The sequence below is a fragment of the Zalophus californianus genome, chromosome 9 (genome assembly GCF_009762305.2).
Source record: "Zalophus californianus isolate mZalCal1 chromosome 9, mZalCal1.pri.v2, whole genome shotgun sequence".
NCBI classification, from domain to species: domain Eukaryota; kingdom Metazoa; phylum Chordata; class Mammalia; order Carnivora; family Otariidae; genus Zalophus; species Zalophus californianus.
In genome coordinates, this window is record NC_045603.1 from 58,717,418 (window position 1) to 58,733,491 (window position 16,074).

At 40.4% G+C, this 16,074-nt stretch overlaps 1 protein-coding gene across 1 annotated transcript; it reads left to right on the plus strand.

Moving 5' to 3' along the window:
• The first annotated feature begins 1,808 nt into the window (after positions 1–1,808).
• LOC113922152 (olfactory receptor 6C2-like) lies at positions 1,809–2,759 on the plus strand. Its single transcript, XM_027594029.1, has one exon. The coding sequence runs from the start codon at positions 1,809–1,811 to the stop codon at positions 2,757–2,759; it is 951 nt and encodes a 316-aa protein (XP_027449830.1).
• The last annotated feature ends 13,315 nt before the right edge of the window (positions 2,760–16,074 follow it).

Here is a 16,074-nt window from a genome sequence, read left to right on the forward strand (position 1 = left end):
ATAGCTTCCTGGTGGAACAATGAAGAATGTCAAAGGTAAGTACTGGGATGTTTTGCAGCTAACCTTCAGAGATCAAAAATGTGGGCAGGACCATTTTATGCATCATTAAGTAGGTGCAGCCCCATGTACAATGATTTGATTGACACACAGAAACAACTTTCTTTTTATTTTTATATTTTAAAAAGATTTATTTATTTATTTATTAGAGAGAGAGAGAGAGAGAGAGAGAGAATGAACGGGAAGGGCAGAGAGAATCCCAAGCAGAGTCCATGCCAAGTGCGGAGTCCAACATGGGGCTTGATCTCATGAGCCTGAGCTTAGGACCTGAGTTGAAACCAAGAGTGGGAGGTTTAACTGACTGTGTCATCCAGGCACCCTTATTTTTTTATTTTTAGATAGGAGAGAGAGAGTGCACGAGTGGGGGGAGGCAGAGGGAAAGGGAGAGAGAATCTTAAGTAGGCTCCACGCTCAGCATGGAGCCCATGGTGGGGATTGATCTCATGACTCTGATATCATGACCTGAGCAGAAATCAAGAGCCAGACACTTAACCAACTGAACCACCCAGGTTCCCCTGAAATAACTTTCTAATCACTCTCTCTAGACCTTTCCGCTCTGCCTATTTCTGTCTCTCATTTATTTATCCAGTGTCTATCTATATATTTATATCCCATATGTCTCAATTACCATTGGTAAACATTCCATTTTATTATTTCCCCCATTTTTCAGTATCACCTATTTGCAAACTATTGGTCTCATAAACCCAGGTTAATTTCCCTTTTTCTATGTTGATATCTGTAACCTGGCAAGGCACCATAGTAAATCTGTACATGATGGGAGTCGATATTACTCATTTAAACCTCACAGTAACCTTATGATGTACTATTCTTGTTAACTCCACTTCATATTAGGAACTGGGAGTACAGACAGATTAAATGACTTGCCTAAGGTCACTCATCTAGTAGATGACAGAGATCTGACTTGATCCCAGACAAACTGTTCCAAGGTCCATACACTTAATGCCTCTGCATTATTGAAACATGTATCACAGTTCAGTTGTCATGAAGGAGGGAAAGCAAAATATGTCTTGGTATCCTTCAGCTCTTTGTACTTTTTACCCATGGTTTTCAAATTAAATATTTTAACATAATGGCCCTCTCTGCTCAAAGCCCTTTCTGCTGAGCACAGATATGGAAAATAAAGGAATTACAGAGGCACTTAGAAAAAGTCTGGAGAAAGGGCCATTGAAGGACAATTTTCTGGGAGAAATCTAACTTGACCTTTAAATAATGCCTAGTTTACTAGAGGAGGGATCTGGAGAATCTTGGTAGGGCATAACCAACATCCTCCATATATTTTGCATTTTATCAGGTACCACAACTTGAAGCAAAGGAATTGTAGGATTTAGCTTCTGAATACAAAAGTTTTGGATTAAAGAGACTCTATGACCCATCAAAGTATAGCTCAAAAGTGCTCAATTCCTGACCTATTAGGGGAAATCTCAACCAAAGCATGGGCTTAAAAATTGAATTTGGAAACAAGTGCTGTGAATTGGGAGACCCTTGAATATTTAAAAACAATGGCAGTAGCAGTAATTTTCAAGAAAACTGCCCGTAAGCTGAGCTTCCCAGTAGTATATTTCAGTAGAGTTGACAGAATTACTCATTAAAACCCAATTATCAAGTTACAGAGGGAAATGCATGTAACTTGATTTGCTTGGTATTGGTAAACATTGTCTGATCCTGTCATATATTGACATTGCTCCTCAGATCCAATTTCAGTGACTTTTATGTGAAGACTGGGCAGGAATATGAAGTCAGTGATGAGAAACCATTCAGCAGTAACAACGTTCATCATACTGGGTTTGACAAATGACCCACAGCTAGAGATTTTGGTTTTTGTCTTTCTGTTTATCACATATCTGTTAAGTGTAATTGGGAATCTGATCATAATTTCTCTCATCTTCATGGATTCCCATTTAAAAATAGCTATGTATTTTTTTCTTCAGAATTTCTCTTTCTTAGAAATCTCATTCACAACTGCCTGTGTCCCCCCATACCTGTACATCATATCAAGTGGGGACAGAACCATCACCATCAAGGCTTGCTTCAGCCAGATCTTTTTTATTGTCCTCTTCGGAGCTACAGATTTTTTTCTCTTGGCTGTGATGTCTTATGACCGCTACGTGGCCATCTGCAAACCCCTGCATTACGTGACCATCATGGACAGCAGAGTCTGCAGGAGTCTCATCCTCTGTTGTTGGGTATCTGGCTTATTGATTATCATTCCACCGCTTGGTTTGACCCTCCATCTGGAATTCTGTGACTCTGTTATTGACCATTTTGTCTGTGATGCTTCTCCGATACTGAGGAATTCATGTTCAGATACTTGGTTCATAGAGCAGCTGGTTATAGTCTGTGCTGTGTTGACCTTCATAATGACCCTTGTGTGTATAGTTCTGTCATACATATACATCATTAGGACAATTCTAAGATTACCCTCTGTCCAGCAAAGGAAAAAAGCCTTTTCCACCTGTTCTTCCCACATGACTGTGGTTTCCATCACCTATGGCAGCTGCATATTTATGTACATCAAACCTTCAGCTAAGGATGAAGTGGCCATTAATAAGGCTGTTTCTCTGCTCCCTATATCTGTTGCCCCTTTGCTGAACCTCTTCATTTATACCCTGAGAAATAAACAAGTAAAGCAGTCTTTTCGTGATGTCCTTAAAAGACTTGCATTTCTTTCACAGAAATATTAGATTGTCATATTGGGAATTTAAATTAAAACAAAAAAACAATTTCTTTTTTCTTTATCCATTCATCTGTCGATGGACATCTTGGCTCTTTCCACAGTTTGGCTATTGTGGACATTGCTGCTATAAACATTGGGGTGCACGTACCCCTTCGGGTCCCTACATTTGTATCTTTGGGGTAAATACCCAGTAGTGCAATTGCTGGATCGAATGGTAGCTCTAATTTCAACTGTTTGAGGAACCTCCATACTGTTTTCCAGAGGGGAAGATGTGGTATATATACACAATGGAATATTATGCAGCCATCAAAAGGAATGAGATCTTGCCATTTGCAACGACGTGGATGGAACTGGAGGGTGTTATGCTGAGTGAAATAAGTCAATCAGAGAAAGACATGTATCATATGACCTCACTGATATGAGGAATTCTTAATCTCAGGAACAAACTGAGGGTTGCTGGAGTGGTCGGGGGTGGGAGGGATGGGGTGGCTGGGTGATAGACATTGGGGAGGGTATGTGCTACGGTGAGCGCTGTGAATTGTGCAAGACTGTTGAATCACAGATCTGTACTTCTGAAACAAAGAACGCAACATATTTTAAGAAAAAAGAAAAAGAAGAAGATAGCAGGAGAGGAAGAATGAAGGGGAGTAAGTCAGAGGGGGAGAGGAACCAGGAGAGATGATGGACTCTGAAAAACAAACTGAGGGTTCTAGAGGGGAGGAGGGTTGGGGGATGGGTTAGCCTGGTGATGGGTATTAAAGAGGGCACATTCTGCATGGAGCACTGGGTGTTATGAACAAACAATGAATCATGGAACACTACACCAAAACAAATGATGTAATATATGGTGATTAACATAACAATAAAAAATTAAAAAAAAACAAAAAAATTTATCTTATATCAATATGAAATCATATATTACAAACAATATATCAGTTCAGCATATAGGTGGAATGGGAATTGTGTAGTTCTCATAATAAAATGAGGAACAATAAAGAAAATTGAGAAGAAAGTCTGAGGAAAAATTCTGATAGGCCCAGCATTATGCAGATGGATACTTCTAACTTTTCTGGAACTTCTGTGTCTCCCTAATCTACATTTCAATCTGCTCTTTTTAATCTTGTTAGGTATACATTAGTCATTAGTCTTGTGTGTTGAATCTCCATCCATGTCACTGCTTTCCCCTCCTTGCAACATTGCCTCTTTCAAAGTATTTTCTCTTTTCAAGAGGATAAGAACATTGATTTTTAGGAAACGTAAGTTCCCTCTACTTTCAGCTCTGCTTTGTTAATGCTGCCTCACAATAAACGTGGATTTGAACAAAATTCTAATAATCATCCTTGCCTCTTCTAATCTGAACTTATTAAAACATCTGCAAAAAATCATTACATAAACAAAAATGTAGCAAATAGTCTTTAATGATAATTGATAGGCTTTCTCTTCTGAGTAATTGTTCCAAAACCAACTACTAAAGCCAGGTAAAACACAAAAATCATTGACTTAATAACATCAGATTTGTGGCTGAAACAATGAGGACCAGAGGGGCTGAGATTATGCAAAGGGCAGAACTGTGGAAAGATGAACTAACTGTAAATAGCTGCTTTAGGTCTTGAGGGCATTTTCAGATTCATGACTCTCGTAGATTAAAGACACTTGCAAGTTCTTTGTATTTTCTGATCTGGAAAGTAACAGTTTCTTTCCTCTGTCCTTTAATCTTGATTATCTTTATGACTTGATTTTGACCATGAAAATGTGGTAGAAGTGAATTTATATCACTTCAGAAATAAGGTATTTGGAGACCTGTAGCTTCCATCTTCTTTTTTGGAACTGATGCTTTGGGGAACCCAGGTGTTAGGTGAGGAATTTGAATACCCTGAGATTACCATGCAGTGAGGAGAGAGATACTTGCAGAGAGGCTGCATAGAGAGCAATACTTGCTCAGCTCCCCATCTCATTCAGCCATCTTAGCTTTGCTGACATCTGATGAGGAAGCCATCTTGGACATCAGCTTTGATGAGCCTTCACATAATTCCAAATCCACTCACCACTGATGACAACTAAATGAACCACCCAGCTGTCCCCTGTCCACTCCTAGAACTGCAAGTGATAAAAACTTCTTTCATCCGCTAAAACTTGGAGTGATATGTTATACAGCAATAAGTATTCAAAAATAGTGTCCAGGGTAAGGGCTTTGCCAGGAAAACAGCAGATCTCTTGGTGGTCTTGTAAGGCGAGAAAAACCATATTGGACACTGGAGAGGCCTTAATGAAAAGTCTTCAAGCTGTAGAATTTTGAGGTTTTTTTTCCCATTCTGTATGTACAATATATCCAAAAAGTGTTAATTAAAAACTTAGGAAAGCTGGCTCTTTAAGCAAGAGCCTGCATCTGGGTTTGGTCCTCTTTCTTAAGGTTATCAGCACTGATTCGGTTCCGTTGTCCACAGCCCCTCTCCGCCAAGGCACTCGATGCATGGCTTTGATGGTATCTGTGAGATATGCCTCTCTCCCTGCTCCTCAGCTGTGCAGATCTCTGCTCCCAGCTCAACAGTGTGGTAACCCTGCAGCCCTACCCTCCTCTTCCTTCCCCAGCCTGAGGTCTGAGGGCTCATATCGGATCCCTGTTTTATATCTCTGAGACCTGGGGCCTATTACACTCTTTCTTTTTTTAAATTTTTTGTGTTATGTTAATCACCATACATTACATCATTAGTTTTTGATGTAGCGTTCCCATTCTGTCGGTTGTCTTTTGGTTTTGTGGACTGTTTCTTTTGCTGTGCAAAAGCTTTTTATCTTGATGAAGTCCCAATAGTTCATTTTTGCCCTTGCTTTCCTTGCCTTTGGCGATGTGTCTAGGAAGAAGTTGCTGCAGCTGAGGTCGAAGAGGTTGCTGCCTGTGTTCTCCTTTAGGATTTTGATGGACTCCTGTCTCACGTTTAGGTCTTTCAACCATTTGGAGTCTATTTTTGTGTGTGGTGTAAGGAAATGGTCCAGTTTCATTCTTCTGCATGTGGCTGTCCAATGTTCCCAACACCATGTGTTGAAGAGACTGTCTTTTTTCCATTGGACATTCTTTCCTGCTTTGTCAAAGATGAGTTGACCATAGAGTTGAGGGTCCATTTCTGGGCTCTCTATTCTGTTCCATTGATCTATGTGTCAGTTTTTGTGCCAGTACCATACTGTCTTTTTTTTTTTTAATTTTTTATTGTTATGTTAATCACCATATAGTACATCATTAGTTTTTGATGTAGTGTTCCATGATTCATTGTTTGTTCATAACACCCAGTGCTCCATGCAGAATGTGCCCTCTTTAATACCCATCACCAGGCTAACCCATCCCCCAACCCTCCTCCCCTCTAGAACCCTCAGTTTGTTTTTCAGAGTCCATCATCTCTCATGGTTTGTCTCCCCCTCTGACTTAACTCCCCTTCATTCTTCCTCTCCTGCTATCTTCCTCTTTTTCTTTTTTCTTAAAATATGTTGCGTTCTTTGTTTCAGAAGTACAGATCTGTGATTCAACAGTCTTGCACAATTCACAGCGCTCACCGTAGCACATACCCTCCCCAATGTCTATCACCCAGCCACCCCATCCCTCCCACCCCCAACCACTCCAGTAACACTCAGTTTGTTTCCTGAGATTAAGAATTCCTCATATCAGTGAGGTCTTATGATACATGTCTTTCTCTGATTGACTTATTTCACTCAGCATAACACCCTCCAGTTCCATCCACGTCGTGGCACATGGCAAGATCTCATTCCTTTTGATGGCTGCACAATATTCCATTGTGTATATATACCACCTCTTCTTTATCCATTCATCTGTTGATGGACATCTTGGCTCTTTCCACAGTTTGGCTATTGTGGACATTGCTGCTATAAACATTGGGGTGCACGTAACCCTTCGGGTCCCTACATTTGTATCTTTGTGGTAAATACCCAGTAGTGCAATTGATGGATCGAATGGTAGCTCTAATTTCAACTGTTTGAGGAACCTCCATAATGTTTTCCAGAGTGGTTACACCAGCTTGCATTCCCACCAACAGTGTAGGAGGGTTCCCCTTTCTCCACATCCCCACCAACATCTGTCGTTCCCTGACTTGTTAATTTTAGCCATTCTGACGGGTGTGAGGTGGTATCTCATTGAGGTTTTGATTTGGATTTCCCTGAGGCCAAGTGATGTTGAGCATTTTTTCATGTGCCTGTCGGCCATTTGGATGTCTTCTTTGGAAAAATGTCTGTTCATGTCTTCTGCCCATTTCTTAATTGGATTATTTGTTCTTTGGGTGTTGAGTTTGATAAGTTCTTTATAGATTTTGGATACTAGCCCTTTATCTGATATGTCATTTGCAAATATTTTCTCCCATTCTGTCGGTTGTCTTTTGGTTTTGTGGACTGTTTCTTTTGCTGTGCAAAAGCTTTTTATCTGGATGAAATCCCAATAGTTCATTTTTGCCCTGGCTTCCCATGCCTTTGGTGATGTGTCTAGGAAGAAGTTGCTGTGGCTGAGGTCGAAGAGGTTGCTGCCTGTGTTCTCCTTTAGGATTTTGATGGACTCCTGTCTCACGTTTAGGTCTTTCAACCATTTGGAGTCTATTTTTGTGTGTGGTGTAAGGAAATGGTCCAGTTTCATTCTTCTGCATGTGGCTGTCCAAGGTTCCCAACACCATGTGTTGAAGAGACTGTCTTTTTGCCATTGGACATTCTTTCCTGCTTTGTCAAAGATGAGTTGACCATAGAGTTGAGGGTCCATTTCTGGGCTCCCGATTCTGTTCCATTGATCTATGTGTCTGTTTTTGTGCCAGTACCATACTGTCTTGATGATGACAGCTTTGTAATAGAGCTGGAAGTCCGGAATTGTGATGCCGCCAGCCTTGCTTTTCTTTTTCAATATTCCTCTGGCTATTCGGGGTCTCTTCTGGTTCCATACAAGTTTTAGGATTATTTGTTCCATTTCTTGGAAAAAAGTGGATGGTATTTTGATGGGGATTGCATTGAATGTGTAGATTGCTCTAGGTAGCATTGACATCCTCACAATGTTTGTTCTTCCAATCCATGAGCATTCAACGTTTTTCCATTTCTTTGTGTCTTCTTCACTTTCTTTCATGAGTATTTTATAGTTTTCTGAGTACAGATCCTTTGCCTCTTTGGTTAGATTTATTCCTAGGTATCTTATGGTTTTGGGTGCAATTGTAAATGGGATCGACTCCTTGATTTATCTCTCTTCTGTCTTGTTGTTGGTGTATAGGAATGCCACTGATTTCTGTGCAATGATTTTGTATCCTGCTACTTTACTGAATCCCTGTATGAGTTCTAGCAGTTTTGGGGTGGAGTCTTTTGGGTTTTCCACATACAGTATCATCTCATCTGCAAAGAGTGAGAGTTTGACTTCCTCTTTGCCGATTTGGAAGCCTTTGATTTCTTTTTGTTTGATTGCTGTGACTAGGACTTCTAATACTATGTTGAACAGCAGTAGTGATAGTGGACATCCCTGCCGCGTTCCTGACCTTAGGGGAAAAGCTGAGAGCTTTTCCCCATTGAGAATGATATTCGCTGTAGGTTTTTCATAGATGGCTTTTATGATATTGAGGTATGTACCCTCTATCCCTATACTCTGAAGAGTTTTGATCAAGAAAGGATGCTGTACTTTGTCAAATGCTTTTTCTGCATCTATTGAGAGGATCCTATGATTCTTGTTCTTTCTTTTGTTAATGTATTGTATCACGTTGATTGATTTGCGGATGTTGAACCAGCCTTGCAGCCCAGGGTTAAATCCCACTTGGTCATGGTGAATAATCCTTTTAATGTACTGTCGGATCCTATTGGCTAGTATTTTGGTGAGAATTTTTGCATCCATGTTCATCAAGGATATCAGTCTGTAATTCTCCTTTTTGATGGGGTCTTTGTCTGGTTTTGTGATCAAGGTAATGGAGGCCTCATAAAATGACTTTGGAAGTTTTCCTTCCATTTCTATTTTTTGGAACAGTTTCAGGAGAATAGGTATTAATTCTTCTTTAAATGTTTGGTAGAATTCACCTGGGAAGCCATCTGGCCCTGGCCTTTTGTTTGTTGGGAGAATTTTGATGACTGCTTCAATTTCCTTAGTGGTTATAGGTCTGTTCAGCTTTTCTATTTCTTCCTGGTTCCATTTTGGTAGTTGATACATCTCTAGGAATGCACCCATTTCTTCCAGGTATCTAGTTTGCTGGCATAGAGTTGCTCCTAATATGTTCTTATAATTGTTTGTATTTCTTTGGTGTTGGTTATGATCTCTCCTCTTTCATTCATGATTTTGTTGATTTGGGTCCTTTCTCTTTTCTTTTTGATAAGTCTGGCCAGGGGTTTATCAATCTTGTTAATTCTTTCGAAGAAGCACCTCCTAGTTTCGTGGATCTGTTCTACTGTTCTTTTGGTTTCTATTTCATTGATTTCTGCTCTGATCTTTATTATTTCTCTTCTCCTGCTGGGTTTAGGCTTTATTTGCTGTTTTTTCTCTAGCTCCTTTAGGTGTAGGGTTAGGTTGTGTATTTGAGACCTTTCTTGTTTCTTGAGAAAGGCTTGTATTGCTATATACTTTCCTCGCAGGACTGCCTCGGCTGTATCCCAAAGATGTTGGACAGTTGTGTTTTCATTTTCATTGGTTTCCATGAATTTTTTAAATTCTTCTTTAATTTCCTGGTTGACCCATTCATTCTTTCGTAGGATGCTCTTTAGCCTCCATGTATTTGAGTTCTTTCTGACTTTCCTCTTGTGATTGAGTTCTAGTTTCAAAGCATTGTGGTCTGAAAATATGCAGGGAAGAATCCCCATCTTTTGGTACCAGTTGAGACCTGATTTGTGACCCAGGATGTGATCAGTTCTGGAGAATGTTCCATGGGCACTAGAGAAGAATGTTCATTCCGTTGCTTTGGGATGGAATGTTCTGAATATGTCTGTGAAGTCCATTTGGTCCAGTGTTTCATTTAAAGTCTTTATTTCCTTGTTGATCTTTTGTTTAGATGATCTGTCCATTTCAGTCAGGGGGGTGTTAAAGTCCCCCACTATTATTGTATTGTTGTCAATGTGTTTCTTTGCTTTTGTTATTAATTGCCTTATAAAATTGGCTGCTCCCATGTTAGGGGCATAGATATTTACAATTGTTAGGTCTTCTTGTTGGATAGACCCTTTCAGTAGGATAGAGTGTCCTTCTTCATCTCTTATTACAGTCTTTGGTTTAAATCTAGTTTATCTTATATAAGGATTGCCACCCCAGCTTTCTTTAGGTGTCCATTAGCATGGTAAATTGTTTTCCACCCCCTCACTTTCAATGTGGGGATGTCTTTGGGTCTAAAATGAGTCTCTTGCAGACAGCACATTGATGTGTCTTGTCCCCCCTCTGATACCTAGGAGCTCTGCTGCACTCAGGCACCCCTGGTGTTTCTGTGACTCCAAGGGTCCTGAGACCCCGTGAGGGTTCCACCCCCCACCTTAGCCACTGGAGCGACGTCCCTCAGCGGGGCTGACTTCTAAAAGTTCTGATTTTGTGCTCCGCGGCTCTATCACTTGCCAGAAGCAGCCGACAGAGGCCCACTCCCCCGCCGTCTATCCTCCCGAATATCGCCTCGGATTCACTTCTTCGCACGTCCTACCTTTCAGAAAGTGGTCGCTTTTCTGTTCAGAGAGTTGTTGCTATTCTTTTCTTCGATCTCCTGTTGAGTTTGTAGGTGTTCAGACTGGTTTGATCCCTATTCAGCTGAATTCCTGAGACCAGACGAAATCTAGGTCTCCTACTCCTCCGCCATCTTGCTCCACCCCCCCTTTTCCCTCTTTCTTAAAAGGAAAATAATAAAACCTCAGCATTGTTGGGTACAGGTCCCTTTATATATTATAACCTACAGATTATGAACAGCTTAAATGCAGCTGATACTGCTGTGCATTTTGTTCAGTCCCGTAATTTTGAGGTTAAGAAGTTGGAAGTTATTATTATATATATAATAGAGTGGCTATCTTGTTAGTGGCAGGAAAATGAATTTGTCTCCTGTATCCTAATTACTATATCTTTTTAATTATATGGAAAAACATTTAGGCATATGGAAAAAAATTTCAGGAGTCTATTTTTCTGATCTCCAGATTTTCCAACTCTAATATGTTCTCCAGCTCCTTCAATAAGTAGTCCACCCATTTCTGTCCTTTGGTCTCTATAATTGTTCTGAAAACTCAGTAAGTGAGAAATTTTCTATATGAAAGTTTAACCACTTAAGTAAACATTTAAGTGTTTTATTATTCAGAAAGCTGCTCTCAGATAGCTTTCTTGTTACTGTAGAACTAGAAAAAAGGATCAATGCTAAGCTTTCCAAAGCTGGCAATGATTTTGAACTATCAATTCTAGAGATATTTATAATTGAAAAATAGACTTTTGATGATGAAATTCAATCATATAAGAGATGCTTCTGGATTGGAAATCCATTTTTGTGTCTTCAAATTAATTTTCAAATCTTTCTAGGATAACAGCTAACATTTCTAGAACATTTACTATGTGCTAGATACTGTGCTAAACATTTTACATAGTTTGTCTCAACCAATCTTCACAGCAACTCTCTGAGCAATAGGCAGAGAGGACCCCTCCCAAGATCAAGGAAAACAGGCCAACATCCCAGCATGTAATAGTAAAACTTACAAATTTTAGAACGAAGGAAACCATCTTAAGGGCAGTTAGGGGGAAGAGATTCCTTAAGTACAGAGTGAGGAACATCAGAATAACGTCAGACCTATCCACAGAGACCTGGCAAGCCAGAAAGGGCTGGCAAGACATATTCAGAGAAGAACATGCAGCCAAGAATACTTTATCCAGCAAGGGTGTCATTTAAAATGGATGGAGAGATGCAGAGCTTCCAAGACTGGCAGAAACTGAAAGAATATGTGACCACTAAGCCGGCCATGCAAGAAACATTAAGGGGGGTTCTACAAAAGGAGAAGACCCCAAGAATGATATACAACAGAAATTGACAGAGACAATCTATAGAAACAAGGTCTTCACAGGCAATGTGATGACAATAAATTCATATCTTTCAATAATCTCAACGTGAATGGCCTAAATGCTCCCATAAAACGGCACAGGGTTGCGGATTGGATAAAAAGACAGGACCCATCCATATTCTGTTTACAAGCAACTCATTTTGAACCTAAAGTTACATCCAGACTGAAAGTGAAGGGATGGAGATCCATCTTCCATGCCAGCGGACCTCAAAAGAGCTGGGGTAGCAATTCTTATATCAGACAAATTAGATTTTACACTAAAGACTGTAGTTAGAGACACTGAAGGACACTATATCATTCTTAAAGGGTCTATCCAGCAAGAAGGTCTGAAAATTGTAAATATTTATGCCCCCAACATGGGAGCAGCCATCTGTATAAGCCAACTGTTGACCAAAATAAAGAGTCATATTGCTTTAAAACTGGAACGCAATCACAAGAAAAAAATTGGCAGAAATTCAAACACTTGGAAGCTAAAGACTACTCTGCTCAAGAATGTTTGGGTCAACCAGGAAATCAGAGAACTTCAACAATTCATGGAAACCAATGAGAACAAAAACACATTGGTCCAAAACCTATGGGATACCGCAAAGGCAGTCCTAAGGGGGAAATACATAGTCATCCAAGCTTCACTCAAAAAAATAGAAAAATCTTGAATTCACCAACTAACTGTACACTTTAAAGGACTAGAGAAAAAGCAACAAATGATGCCTAAGCCATGCATTAGAAGAGAAATAATTAAGATTAGAGCAGAGATCAATGATTTAGAAACCAGAAACACAGTAGATCAGATCAACGAAACTAGAAGCTGGTTCTTTGAAAGAATTAATAAGATCAGTAAACCAGAAAAGATGGTGGAGGAGTAGGAGACCTGGGTTTCGTCTGGTCTCAGGAATTCAGCTGAATAGGGATCAAACCATTCTGAACACCTACGAACTCAACAGGAGATCGAAGAGAAGAATAGCAACAACTCTCTGAACAGAAAAGCTACCACTTACTGGAAGGTAGGACGTGCGGAGAAGTGAATCCGAGGCGATATCCGGGAGGATTGATGGTGGGGGAGGGGGCCTCTGTCGGCTGCTTCTGGCAAGTGATAGAGCCGCGGAGCACAAAATTGGACCTTTTAGAAGTCGGCTCCGCTGAGGGATGTCACTGCAGTGGCTAAGTGGGAGGTGGAACCCTCGCGGGACAGTGTCGTCTCAGGACCCTCGGGGTCACAGAAAGACCGGGGGTGCCTGAGTGCAGCAGAGCTCTCAGGTATCGGAGCGGGGAAGCCAGCTGCAGAGACAGAGCCAAGGCGCGGGCTCTTAGCTCGGGGTGGCCATAAACTGTGATCCGCGGCCCAGTCGGGCCACTGCTCCTCCAGCAGGGACCCAACAAGCAGCAGAGCTGGGGAGACTCCCCTTCCTCCCCTGGGAGGAGCGGCGCGGGAGCGCACCGCAGGGATCTGCTGGGTTTGGAGACTCCACACAGGATCGGGTGCCAGAGATAGAAACATTCCGTCAGAGGCCGGGTTAGCACAGAGTGCGGCCGGAGACTGGGGACGCGGGAGTGACTGCTTTTCTCTGGGGGCACACTGAGGAGTGGGGCCCCGAGTTCTCAGCTCCTCTGGGTGGAGATTGGGAGGCCACCATTTTCATTCTGGTCCTCCAAACTTGTACCAAGAGCTTGGAGGGAACAACAGCACCGGAGAGCAAACCTGAGCAGCTTGCTTAGCCCGGACCGACAAGGGCGGGGCAATTCAGCCTCCGGCAAAGACATTTGGGAACCAGGGCAACAGGCCCCTCCCCCAGAAGATCAGCACGAACAGCCAGCAAGCCAAGACCAAGTTTACTGATCAAGGAGAATGGGAGAACTCCAGCGCTAGGGGAATACTGCACATAGAATTCATGGCTTTTTTACCATGATTCATTAGTTTTTTCAAAGTTGATTTTTTTAACTGTTTTTTTTTCTTTTTTTGAATTTTTCTTTTTCCCTTTTTCAACCAACATCTTATCAATCCCTTTTTAAAAAAATAATTTATTTTTCATTTTTTAGAATCATATTTTATCCCTTCTTAGTAGTTACCCTTATTTTTGGCATATATATGTAAGTTCTCTCTTTAAAATTTTGAGATACAGTTTCTTCTAACAGATCGAAATATACCCTAAATCACTAGTGTATGGGTTTGTTCTAGTCTCCTGCCTGATCACATTCTCTCCCTTTTCTTTTTTTCTTTTCTTCTTTGTTTTTTAATCTTCTTCTTTCTTTTTTCAAACTTCTTATCAATTCCTTTTATAAAATCTTTTATAATTTTCATCTTTACAGTCATCTTCCATCCCTTCATTTTATCGACCATTATTTTGTACATATATAAGTCTTTCTTCCTTTAAAATGTTAGGAGGCACTTTCTTCAAACAGACCAAAATATGCCCAAAATCTAGTGTGTGGCCCTGATCTATACACTAGTCTGATCATATTTGATCATATTCTGTTTTTTTTGTTTTGCTCTGTTTTTGTTTGTTTTTATCTTTTTCTTTTTCTTTCTCTTTCTTTTTTCTTTCTTTCCCTTTCTTTTCCCTTGGTTTCAGGTCTTTTTTGATTTATATAGAGTATATTTGCTGGGGACATTGTTAACCTGTTAACATTTTGTTCTCTCATTCATCTATTCTTCTCTGGACAAAATGACAAGACAAAAAAAATCACCGAAGAAAAAGAACAAGAGGTAGTACCGTCTGCCAGGGACCTACTCAATATGGACATTAGTACGATGTCAGACCTAGAGTTCAGAATCATGACTTTAAAGATACTAGCTGGGCTTGAAAAAAGCGTGGAAGTTATTAGAGAAACCCTTTCTGGAGAAATAAAAGAACTAAAATCTAACCAAGTCGGAATCAAAAAGGCTATTAATGGGGTGCAATAAAAAATGGGGGCACTCACTGCTAGGATAAATGAGGCAGAAGAGAGAATCAGTGATATAGAAGACCAAATGATGGAAAATAAAGAGGCTGAGAAAAAGAGAGATAAACAAATACAAGACCACGAGGGCAGAATTCGAGAGATAAGCGATACGATAAGACAAAACAACATTAGAATAATTGGGATCCCAGAAGAAGAAGAAAGAGAGAGAGGGACAGAAGTTATATTGGAGCAAATAATAGCAGAGAACTTCCCTAATGTGGGGAAGGAAACAGGCATCAAAATCCAGGAGGCATAGAGAACCCCTCTCAAAATCAATAAAAATTGGTCAACACCCTGACATCTAATAGTAAAACTTATGAGACTCAGAGACAGAGAAAATCCTGAAAGCAGCTCGGGAGAGGAGATATGTAACCTACAATGGTAGAAACATTAGATTGGCAACAGACCTATCCACAGAGACCTGGCAGGCCAGAAAGGACAGGCATGATATCTTCAGAGCACTAAACGAGAAAAATATGCAGCCAAGAACACTATATCCAGCTAAGCTGTCATTGAAAATAGAAGGAGAGATGAAAAGCTTCCAGGACAAACAAAAACTAAAGGAATTTGCAAACATGAAACCAGCCCTTCAAGAAATATTGAAAGGGCTCCTCTAAGCAAAGAGAGAGCCTAAAAGCAGCATAGATCAGGAAGGAACACAGACAATAGACAGTAACAGTCACCTTACAGGCAATACAATGGCACTAAATCCATATCTTTCAACAGTTACCCTGAATGTAAATGGGCTACAGGCCCCAATCAAAAGACACAGGCTATCTGATTGGATTAAAAAACAAGACCCATCCATATGCTGTCTGCAAGAGACTCATTTTAGACCCAAAGACACCCCCACATTGAAAGTGAGGGGGTGGAAAACAATTTACCATGCTAATGGACACCTAAAGAAAGCTGGGGTGACAATCCTTACATCAGACAAATTAGATTTTAAAACAAAGACTGTAATAAGAGATGAAGAAGGACACTCTATCCTACTGAAAGGGTCTATCCAACAAGAAGATCTAACAATTGTAAATATCTATGCCCCTAACATGGGAGCAGCCAATTTTATAAGGCAATTAATAACAAAAGCAAAGAAACACATTGACAACAATACAATAATAGTGGGGGCTTTAACACCCCCCTGACTGAAATGGACAGATCATCTAAACAAAAGATCAACAAGGAAATAAAGACTTTAAATGAAACACTGGACCAAATGGACTTCACAGACATATTCAGAACATTCCATCCCAAAGCAACGGAATGAACATTCTTTTCTAGTGCCCATGGAACATTCTCCAGAATTGATCACATCCTGGGTCACAAATCAGGTCTCAACAGGTACCAAAAGATTGGGATTCTTCCCTGCATATTTT

Excerpts from the sequence above, each read along its gene's own strand:
- LOC113922152 (XM_027594029.1), top strand. The coding sequence starts at position 1,809 with ATGAAGTCAGTGATGAGAAACCATTCAGCAGTAACAACGTTCATCATA.